This window comes from Gossypium arboreum, chromosome 6 (genome assembly GCF_025698485.1).
Source record: "Gossypium arboreum isolate Shixiya-1 chromosome 6, ASM2569848v2, whole genome shotgun sequence".
NCBI lineage: Eukaryota > Viridiplantae > Streptophyta > Magnoliopsida > Malvales > Malvaceae > Gossypium > Gossypium arboreum.
Window position 1 is genome coordinate 104,447,189 of NC_069075.1, and position 12,099 is coordinate 104,459,287.

Sequence of the window (12,099 nt, forward strand, 5' to 3'; positions counted from 1 at the left end):
TTAAATTAAACATACGAATATTAGAATCTTACATATTCAAATTTAACCTAACTATATTAATAGTGTTAGATTGGACTTTACCTTTTAAAACCAAGCAAATAGGACTAAATATAAAAACCTTCAAAACTACAGGGACTAAATACAAAATTAGACCAAAAAAGAAAAAACCTTCTTTCCCTGTGCCATTCACACACTCTTCTCGCACTGTCTTTATCCTTTTATATATAAAACGAAAATATACGTTTCCTCAAAAACTCCTCTCTTTTTCTTCTATCTCAAATACTAATTCAATTATCTCCTTTATTTTTTCTCTGTAAATATTATTGGGATCTAGGGTTCTTGGTTTTTTCAAACTTGGTCAAAATTCAAATTGGTCATCAAATCAAGCGGCTGTGGTTGTTTCTCCTCCGCATTGACGCGATGCCACCTCGCGCATCTAAGCGAAAATCGGCCCCACCCAACTCCTCAACCGTCACATCATCCGACGGCCGTTCTGGTACCTTCTCCCTTTCCCTTTTCCTTTTTTTATTTTCTTTTTCCTTCTAAAAGAGAGAGAGGAGATTTTGCTATGTTTGGTACGCGAGAAAACGCGGGAAAAAAGGGTTAAGGAAATAAAAGAATTTTATTGATTAATTAGAATAACTCCCATTAATTTATTTCTGATGAAAAGTTCTTCACTGTAATTAGCGGTTATATAATTGCGATATATAATTTATTCTGTTCGGATTAGTTTCTCAGGAACCGCGGGAATTGGGATTATATAATTTAAAATTCGTACGTTATTACATTTTTAACGATACCTAAAAACAAAAGAAGGAACCTTGCAACAAAGAAACTTCGTAGAACGTAATGTAAATTGATTATTATTATCTTGGCATGAATTGGTTATTGATTATAGTTTCTGGGTTTTGTAGCTGAATGTAATTTGCAGTATATTTATGCTTCACTTAATTTTAAGAAACTCTTACATCAAAAAAAGGGTCTATTTAGCATGGGACCTGAAAGTTATGTAAGGACTAAGGAGTTGAGAAGGCTTAGGTTGAAACATTAAAAAGGACCTAGCTTTTAATATTTAGGATATAAAGGATTTTTTATGAAAAAATATGAAATTAATTTTTTATTTATTATGTATCAAACTCAATTTGTTTTTTTCGGTGTAACACCTCGCTTTATGATATGAGTCGAATTAAATCTAGAGTCGAGCTGGATAGGCCCTAAACAGGAGCAAACTCTCGTAGTGTTGTTATCTTATTGCTCAACCTAACAGTTGTAGTTGTTGGTAGCGCAAATTTATTTACCAAAGTATATTTGAAGGTTGAAGCATACTGGGTAAAAGTATTACGAAGGCCTTTATATTAAGAGTTAGATTATATTTTACCGTTTTTACTCAAAAAGTGGATAAATTAATCCTATACTTTAAATCAAAGAGTAAAACAAAAATTTCATCTGTTTTTAACTGTAAAAAAGAATGAAATTTTTAACAAAAGGATCAATTTGCTATTTAGATTTAATGTACACTGACTAATTTGCTCATTTTTTGAGGTGGGGCAAAATGCAATCTGACTCTTAGTACAGGGCCTCCATAGTACTTTTATTGCAAAGTTGAAGCTCAACTTTTGTCAGGTGGTATACTTTGGTATATAATTTCGTGTTTGATACACAATAATAAATAAATATTTTTGATATATTAAAGAACCCGGAATATAATGGCCACATGTTATTTTCCTTATGTTGTTCCCTTAATTGGTGGTCTGGATTAGAGTATGTGGTCTCACTGAAGTACCAACTTGGCAATGTTGATTCTATAATATTGATAATTTTGACCGACAAGTGCTGAATGTAACAGTAAGGCACATTACACTCTTTGCATATAATATTGTTGAGAGGGTAACTGCAAATCTTGAAAGATTAGTCTCTGTGGACGGTAAAATGGATATGAATGACACATTGATTTCACACACAAAAAAAACTTAGGTGGAGAATCGATTGCTTGATGTTTATGCCTGAAAAGTATTGGAATTGGCGTTCTGTATTGATGCATTCTGTATTGAATGTTGGTTAAATAGATGAAATAATAATTCTTGTTATTTTATGAAGGCTGAAAGAATTGTTTATTAAATATGCTTCTTGTTATTTAACAAACCTTTTGCGGTGTTTTGATGGAGTGGCTGGTATTCTAACTAGATAATGCTATATCTTTTCTCAGTCTCAAGTAAAGCTAAAACAAAGGGGATGGAGAAAATAGATCGTTTGTTCAATTCATATGCCAATAGTTCATTAGGCGTGATTGAGTAAGTATGTTCTGTCCCCATTCCTTTTTATTTGTAGAGCCACTGAAGTGGTGTCATGTTTATGCTCTAGCTATCACAATTGTTTTCCTTAGATAAAAAAGAATGTGCCGAATAAATTCATTATATTTATCCAGGTCACGTTGTTGTCATTTTTCAATGTCAATAAGTGTTGTCATTTCCTTATGATTCTGAAAGGTGTTACATTTCATCACGTTTTTGTTTTAAATTGTGATTTGAACATAAATCATTGAAAAGGTCATGAACCATCTTTACACACACACACACTCTCAAACAATTTTTTATCTGAACAAGTTAATATAGGCCTAAATGGATGCACAAGGAGAGATTTTCTTTAAATAGTGGCATGTACGCACACTGATACTCTTTGTTTGCTTGAGCAGTCCAGATGGTATTGAAGCGCTCTGTTCAGATCTAGGAGTGGACTACACTGATGTGAGGATATTGATGCTTGCTTGGTATGTTATATTCTATGGATTTAAGACTGGACCCGAAATTTGGTCTGAGTTTCTTCTAACATTATGTGTTCTGCTGCATATCTCAGGAAATTAAAAGCTGGAAAGCAGGGCTATTTCACCCAGGTCATTAGAAGTGCAACTTACATAGCGTGCTCTATTTGATTGATGCTGTAATAGAACATCTTAACTGACATTAGAAGAATGACTGCCTTTTTTCTTCTCTTGCACTGAATCAGGATGAGTGGCGAACTGGCATGAAAGCATTGGGGGTCGATTCACTTAGCAAACTGAAAAAGGCACTTTGCGAACTGGAGATTGAGGTACTTCCATACTTGTATCTGTTGCAACAATTATTGCTACCATTATAAAGTTATATATTCTGGTTGACAAGTGAGAAATTAAGTGGTACTGCTGAATTTAGCTTTTTCTACATCTGAAAATTTGAAGGTGGGGAAGCCAACGAACTATGAGGATTTCTATACCTATGCATTTCGATACTGCCTAACAGGTTTGCGCTTTAATTGAATGAAAACAACCTTTATTTTTCACTATGCCAGCTTCTCTTGTGTAGCAATTTGTTCTTTTAACAAAAAATTGACATTGATCAACTGCCTCAGAGGAGAAGCAAAAGAGCTTGGACATTGACAGCATCTGTGAATTGTTGAATCTTGTTCTGGGAGCTCAATTTCGTCCTCAAGTTGATGTACTAGTCGAGTATTTAAAGGTTTGACCGTCATTTCTTTCATCTTTAGAAAATATATGCAGATCAGATGCCATTCCAAATTATCAGAACACTCGTTCAATGACATGTTTGTTATACTTGGACTTGATTTGCTTGTAGGTCCAGAGTGATTACAAAGTAATAAACTTGGACCAGTGGATAAATTTTCTCCGTTTTTGCCAAGAGGTAAGCCTATTTGAAAAGAAAATGTTCATTCCATACACAAATATGCGAATCTATATATAATCGGATCAATAGAATGGAGCTATGCATGATATGTGAGGAAAAAGTATCTGTTTGCCTTTTTTTCCTCCATGCAATTTGTGGCATCTCTGATAACTGTGATTCCTTGCTAGCACAGATTAGTTTTCCAGATCTTGGAAATTATGATTCAGCCCTAGCTTGGCCGTTGATTCTCGACAATTTCGTCGAATGGATGAGACAAAAGCATAGCTAGAGTTGGCATTTTTTTGTGTTTCTTGCAGTCTGCTGATTTTATAAGGTAAATGATCTCTCCCTCTCTGTCTCTTACATTAAAAGGAAACAACAAATTCATTTTTATTCATCTGTCTGCAGGACCTTGCAAGAACCCTAACCAGTAACAATGGAGCTGGCTCAGTTAACTGATTAAACCGAATTTTGCTGAAACTTTTTTTTTTTTTTTTTTGCAAGATAAACCCCTACAATTTTGTTATCCTGAGATCATTTTATACGTTCTGCATTCAGTAACATATAGTTTTCTTTCTCTTTTTCTCTATTAAAGCTAATTTTTGTTCATGTCATCAACTAATGGTGTTATGAAGTAGGGATTCAATTATGACAACTTAAGGTAGAAGGATTAAGTAATAAAATTGAGCATAATAGAGCGAGTAGGATTAAAGAAATGATCATTCTTGCATGAGGCTTTCCCTAGACATTTTCTTTGTTAGACATTTTTCAAAGGGACGTCATTAGGGTTTAAGACGTTATTATAAATTTGTTTGTGGAGCTTTTTTAATCCGTTTATAGTTATCCTTTGACATCTAATGTTATTCAATCAGAGGTTAAGAGGGTGTTTTGAAAGTAGCCTCGACTTGAAAAACTTTAAACTAAAATTAAAATATGGTAATACATTAATGATGATGTGAGATTTAAATTAACACGTTAATACTTAATTTTGACTCCATATCTATATATTTAAGATTTTATACATTAAATTTTGATTTGATTTTATAATCACAAACAACATTTATTGAATTAGTACTATTTTATATTGATATATTGTATGCATAAATAATTATATTAATTTAATAAATATATATGTTTTTTAAATGTGTATAATTGAATCAAAATCGGAGATTCATATATACATATTAACCATAATTTAAATTTTGTATCAAATGAAAGTTTATTTATCAAATAAATCATTATATCAAAATTTACATATAAATTTGATATTTATGTGTTTGTAATATTTAAAACCAAAATTAAAGAAATACATGAACACCTGTAGACCCAATTGACACGGTTAGTTTTGATTTCTAAATGTTTTAATATAGCAAAATTAATTCTAAATCCCCTTTATCAAAACTGCACAAATTACTTTCATCACGGTTAAATTTATTTTTGAGTGTTACAAACTCAAAATTAAAGTTCCTAAATGAGTTGAAACTTTTTACAAAAGTTTTTGAGCACCTCAAGTCCTTTAAAATGTTTCTAAGCCTCGAAGTTATGTTTTCCTAGTTTCAAGACACACTACATGGAATGCAATAATCTTTCTCGGGGAGCATTGTCTTGAGATAAATAGAGTTTTATCTCGAGACAACAAGCCTTGTCTCAAGACAGAAAACATCGAAACTAAGGGTCTGTTTCAGAGGAGACATGTCTTGAGACAATTGTGATTTTGTCTCGAGACATACCTTGTTGTATCTCGAGACAATATGCTCCAACATTCATATTTTGCTCTTCTAGTCTTTGGACAAGGGTTCTATGTCTCAAGACATATACCTTCAGGCTGCATTAAATGCGTAAAATAAATGCTCTTGACGGCTAGAAACTCCCTAAAATGACTCCAAACATCCAAAAATGAAGAACAAAAGTCCAATCAATTTTCTTTATTATTCTTATTTTCACTCGTACGCCGTTGTGGGTTCAATTGTAATTCAATCTTCCAAGTGTTGTCTTGTATTGTGAGAGAGCTTAATTATTGTATATCTACCTTCTAGAGGTGATAATTCATTCTTAATCTTATTTCTCATTTTTTTGAGGGTTTACTATAGGTTTTGGGTAAAAAGCCTCAAGGAAAGTGGTTCTATCTTGCCTATTGAAAAGATAGTGATGGTAAAAGTTAAACCTAATCCTTAAAAAGTTTCAAATTTGTGAATTTGGGAAATCTTTAGTTGTGGTAAGCTACGGTAGTGGAGGTAGGCAATTAAGTTTGAACCATTATAAATTTCTTATGTTGTTTTTTATTTCGATCTTTCTTACAAATTTTTTAAAACACCAATTCACCTCCTATTGGTGTATATCAAGCTTAAAAATTGGTATCAAAACTAGAACTCTAAATATAATATCACTACGAAGAGAAAAGATCCACAAGAAGCTCAAGATGGAAGCCACAAATCAAGAAGTTTGTCTCCTGGCCTTGGAGCAAAATTCAACAATGTTGGGAGAAGGTCATTCCACCATGAGGCCTTCTCTAGTCAATGATACTAACTACTCTTGTTGAAGAACAATAATGAAGTTGTTCATCTAAGCAAATAATTATGAGGTATGGAGGGTGATAAAAAATTCACAATCTATTACTAAGAAAAGAGTTGAGGGTGTCATAGTTGCCAAAGAAGAAGATGAACAGGATGAAGTTGATATCAAGATGGTGTAATTGAATGCCAAAGCTATGCACACCTAATTTTTTTCCCTTGGTCCCAACGAATGCAAGAGAATCTCCTTATGTGACAATGCCAAAAAGATATGGGAAAAAATTGAATTCACTCTTGAAGGTACAAGTAGAGTCAATGAGTCTAAGATTATCCTCCTCACCTTGGATTATGAAATCTTCAAGGTAAAACTGGATGAAGGAATCAAGTAGATGTCTGACCACTTCACCAATATCATAAATGACCTCAAAGAACTTAGTAAGACTTGTGCCAACAAGGAGATGTGAAAGAAGATGTTGAATAGCATCTAAAAATCATGAGAAGCTAAAGTGACTGCCATAGAGGAGTCAAAGGACCTTGACACCTTGAGATCATTGGGTCTCCATTGACATATAAAATAAAGATCAAACACAATGCTTAAGAGACCAAGGAAGCTTCAAAGAAAGTAGGGGTTGCTTTCAAGTTTACTATTATGAGAAGTGTTGGAAAAATTGCATTTGATGGGAACTTTGAGGCATATTCTCAACAGTTAAAGGTGGAGAGTTGTTTTGTCCAACAAGGAGGAGGATGGCTCTAGCAATGATGAAGATGATGATAAGGAGATGGCCATGTTTGCAAGAAAATTCAAGAAATTCATGAAGTTCAATAAGGTCAAAAGACCTCCAAGAAGAGACATCATTAAGAGGGAATCAAGCAAGAAAAAAATGACTATTATTTGTTATGAATGCAAAAAGTCGAGTCATATCAAATTTGAATACCCTCAATGGAAGAAGAAGGGTACATCAAAACAAAAGAAGAAAGCTATAATGGAAACTTGGAGCAATAGCGACTCTTTCAATAGTGATGAGGAACATGAAGTTGCCAACCTATGTCTCATGGCTCTGGATTAGCTTAAGGAGGAAGAGCATTGCTTTAAGGAAAACAATTCAAAGTAGTTTAATAGTGGATGCTCAAGGTATATGATCGGTGACAAAATCCAACTTATGAAGTTAATGCTAAAAAGTGGAGGAAATGTGGCATTTGGTGACAACTCTAAAAGGTCAAATAGAAGGTATTGGCTCTATAGGTATAAATTCTTCCACTATTATTAAAAATGTGCTCTATGTCAATGGTCTTAAGCACAACCTCTTTAGTTTTAGTTAACTTTTTGAAAAGAGATTCAAAGTGATATTTGAATCCAATAGGTGCAAGGTTGTAAATAATAGGATTCTTTTTATAGGTCATAGGATAGGTAATATTTTTTATGGTGCATTTGCATGACTTGAATTCCTGAAATATTTGTTTCATGGCTAGTAATGATAATGCTTGTTGGTTGTGGCATAAAAGGTTATGGCACACTAGCATGAGTGTCATTTCTAAGCTTGTTAAAAAATGATCATGTTGTTGTTTTGCCTAAAATATCTATTGAATTGGATATAGTGTGTAATGCATATGCAAAAGGTAAACATAGGTGAGTTTCATTCAAGCCTAAAAATATAATCTCCACTTCTAGAGTACTTCAATTGATTCACACTGATATTTTTGGACCAACTAAGACAATGAGCTTAGGTGGTAAACAATATGTATTTGTTATTTTTGATGATTACTCTAGATATACTTGGACTTTCATCTTTTTTTCAAAAGATGTTCTAGAAAAATTTATCACATTTTTAAAATGATTCAAAATCAAGTGAGATATTCAATTTCAAGTGTAATAAGTGGTCATGGTAAAGAATTTGAAAATCTTGGCTTTGATAAATTTTGTAATGAACATGGTATTGTTGGAAAAGTCCGGTTAAGGAAACAATTATTTAGTGACAACATAAGTTTAATTTTTTTCTTAAAACGAAGTTGTTGTGATATTTATAGTAATAAATCTAAACCAAAATTGTACCCGTGTTTTGTGCGAGGCAGACTTAAGTCAATATTGGATTTCAACCAAACAACCTTCTCTGCTTTTCTTGAACCTCGAAATACGTCAAGTGTGAGCTCGAGCAACATAAACTGAATCATAGAAAAGAAACAATTTACTTACTTTTAGTAGGAAAGTAAGTTATCTCTATAAACCAGTAAAACTCATAATTCTTAGAATTTAGAATTTAGAATTTATTCTTTGTAAATAAATCATCACTACTTTATGACAGAATAATGATGTATGAATGGTGTATGTATAGCTCAGTTGGTGCTCTCTATTATAGGGAGAAGTACAAGAGTTCAGGTTGAATAAGTATTGACAAAATAATTTTATTTAAATAGAAAATACATTCCTAGTCTAACTAAAGTAGGGGATGGCAACACCCTTGTACTTTCTACTAGAGTACGACCCCTCATATACACATGAGAGCTAATTGGGCCTCTTATGTATTGGGTCCAGTTATGTGCACTTCCTGAACTTTTAACCCAACATTTTATAATTTATTCCAAACCAATATCTATTTTCTATTTTCAAATAAATAGTTTTTAAGCAATTGTAACATGACCAAACCACACCTATATCACCTTCCAAAACATAAGTTTCATAGCTTTGATTAATATAAATAACATCATACATCACACCTTAATAAAATATAAACATTATAACTTGAGTATGCTTCTTTTATCTATACATATCACAATATATACACATTATACTCAAAATGGCTTTCCTTAACAACACCATTAGTTGAGATCATTTGCAAGACAAAACACTTATAAGACTCACTAGGTACATGCCAAGCCTAACTAGTTAAAGAGACACAAACTTTATAGAGTCAGGGATCTTGACGTGATATTGAAATGGATGTCGAGAATGTGGACTTGAACCTATCCTGCCCACGAGAAATAAACTGTATGATGGATATATCACTTAGTAGTATTTATGTAAGTCTGAAATAGTATAAGGGGATTGATGTGAGTCTCAAGGCCCAAAATCAGACTCATGAACGTGATGGGCTCAAATTTCCTCAAAGCCCAATAACGAGGTCAAAGGCCGAAAAAATTTGAGCAAGATTGAACGGGAACATCCAAGACATTGTTAACAAGGCCCTAGATGCGCACACGACTAGAAAAGAAAATCAAAATTCACTTTCTTATTTTCAAGAAAATCAAGAAACTGAATCTTGGTCCAATTTTGTTGTTTCAGACAATTTCAAGAATCAAGAAAAGATTTCAAATCTTGGAAATCTTGGACCAAGAAACCAAATCTTGCAGCCAAGACACATTGGATTTCATGTGCGAGCTTGAACGAGCCAATTTTGAGAGCAAATGGATCACAATACTAAGTTCTTGAAAAAATGACTCATTAAGATGTAAGCCCATCTTGAAGTTTGGAAAGTAATTTAATTAAATATCAGACCAAATTATCAAAGTCGCCCAAATTATAAAATATTTAAACTATAGGTCTAGTTTTATTTTAATAGGTGGATCATCATGTAAGAATTCAACCCAAGGAACTCATTTAATTCATTTGGCTGAATTCCCATTAAAAGTCCACACTTCGAACTATTTTATGTTTTTTCTTTGATGAGTTATCATGTTAGTTATTCCATTAGGGTTAGGAAAACTTATTTTGGGGGCCTATAAGTAGCATGGGTTCCACCATTATACACACTCAACTAATTTATGTTGTTTTGAGTTAATAATAATTCTTTGAGTTTTTCTTTAAGAATTGCTCTTTAGTTTCTTTTAGAAGCTATTTTTATAATCTTTCAGGTTATGAGAATCATCTTCAAGCTTTTTCTTGCCAAGATCTTTTTCTTGGAAGGGTAATTAAAGCCATTGAAAGGAGTTGTGGATTCTTAATATTTCTAAGGCTTCTTAGGATGTCATCTTCTCTTTTCTATCCTTAATTTATCATTTCTTGTTTATTTCAGTTAGTTCTTGTTGTTCTGGCTTGCTGATTTTATTGATTTTCATTCTAAGATAAAGTTATTTCAAGAAAGACGTTCTCCTATCTTGTTCCATCAAGAAACGTATCAAAATTAGGAGTTTTAGTCTTTTCTTGTTGTTTCAAACATTCTTGCACAAAATAGTTTGCTTTTGTCTTTAAAATCACTTATAACAAATATGTTTGTATTTTTTTTTCCATATCTAGTTGGGGCATTTTCTTGAGGTCCAATGACGGTTTCTTTCCATCCAAGAAACCCTAATTCATTCACTTTTGGACTCTTTACTAGCCGGTTCATCTTTCTTTTGTTTTAATTTCATTTGACTCTCCCTTGTGACAACTAATCTATTTTCATTGATTCTTGTTTCAATTTACGTTCGTCTAGTGATCGAGGATAAGTCCAAAACTTAGACAAGCTACGATCCTGTTTCACACGCGTGTCATATCATTTTTTATTATTTGGTATCAGATTTTGGTGTTTTGGGTGTTCATGGTTGATTTCTAAACTGATTTCCATTGCAAAACAACCTATAAGCAATTTTTACCCAGAATATTTTTCGAAAAAAATACTTTTGAGTGGGTAAATGTTTTTCAATTGATCTGAAATTTTATATGCTGATTCTTGAAACTGTATTAAAATTGGCACTGTATTAAAATATAAAAAAATTCCCATGAAAAAAATCGAAAACGTATAGAAAAAAGGAAATATGAAAATAATAGAAAAAAGTAAAAAAATATTTTATAGGTTGATTTTTTCCAAAACTTTGCAAATTAGATCTACATTATTTGAGGAGGCTCCAGTTTAAATTTCATGATTTTTGGAAATCGGGAACACCTCAAACGAAGTTTGTCAAATTGCTTCGCAATTTTTTGGATTTTCGGGTTTCAGCAATTTTCATTGACTCTTAGCCTTAGGTTTTCATTTTTTCTTATTTTTATTATTCCTTTACGCATTCTAACACTTTATTGTTTCTTTTGTTAGTAGGTTAAAGCATGTTGCACATTCCTTCCTCCGTGCAATAAAAACCATTGGTGTCTAGCCACTTTTGGACTTCTAGTTCCGTTAGGATATTTGGTAGCTAGATTATTAACATTCTGATTGATTGTCATAAATACTCCTACAAGACTCACAAGATTAATTATTACCTTATTGAGTATGTGATTTTTATTTCTGAGTGTATAACAGTGAGGTTTTGTTTAATTTTTCTTTTATTGAGTGTTGTGTTCTTTTTAGGCTTTCATAATGATTCGCGATACTATGATTGGGAAGTTGCAAAGACAAATAGAGGAACTATTAGACAAGGGGAGATGGTCAAACAAAAAAAGGAGTACATCTCTCACTTGATATGAAATGTTATTGGTGTAGTTCAAAAGATCATGAGGGTTTCCAATGTCCAATTAAGTATATAAATAGAGAGAATAAGATTGAGCTATCACCTTTTAGGCAATGTTATTAGTGTAGTTCAAAAGATCATAAGGGTTTCCAATGTCCAATTAAATATCCAACAAGAGAAGAAAGTAAGAATGACTTTGTTCCTTTTGTTGATTCTTACTTTAGTGGAAAACGAACATGTAATGACAAACTTTGTGAACTGGAAAAGGATGATAGCGAGAATTTTTTCCTCGAACCTATGGAGTTAGATGAGATAGAAACCTCATGTTCTCCTACTGAGATGTATTGTACTGAATTGAATATTCATAATACTTGTGAGGGGGATAGAGGAAATGAGGAAAAATCATGTGAAAAGATTGAAAGAAAATAGACCTTGAGTGATAAAAGTGTACTTGATGGTCCAAATTTGGTGAGTGAAAATCCATACAAGGTAAAATTAGAGAGTTCTCATAAGGAAAAAGAATATGAAAAGAAAGAAAATACCCATACAAAAGTGAGGAGTGGTTATGTTTTAACTTA

At 32.5% G+C, this 12,099-nt stretch overlaps 1 protein-coding gene across 1 annotated transcript; it reads left to right on the forward strand.

Annotated features, from left to right (window-relative positions):
* The first annotated feature begins 207 nt into the window (after positions 1-207).
* On the forward strand, positions 208-4,339 carry LOC108484718 (uncharacterized). The gene is made up of 10 exons (XM_017788617.2): positions 208-496; positions 2,207-2,291; positions 2,693-2,767; positions 2,854-2,890; positions 3,004-3,087; positions 3,215-3,275; positions 3,385-3,491; positions 3,609-3,674; positions 3,850-3,990; positions 4,065-4,339. The coding sequence occupies exons 1-9, from the start codon at positions 421-423 to the stop codon at positions 3,943-3,945; spliced, it is 687 nt and encodes a 228-aa protein (XP_017644106.1). The 5' UTR covers positions 208-420; the 3' UTR covers positions 3,946-3,990; positions 4,065-4,339.
* Positions 4,340-12,099: the final 7,760 nt, after the last annotated feature.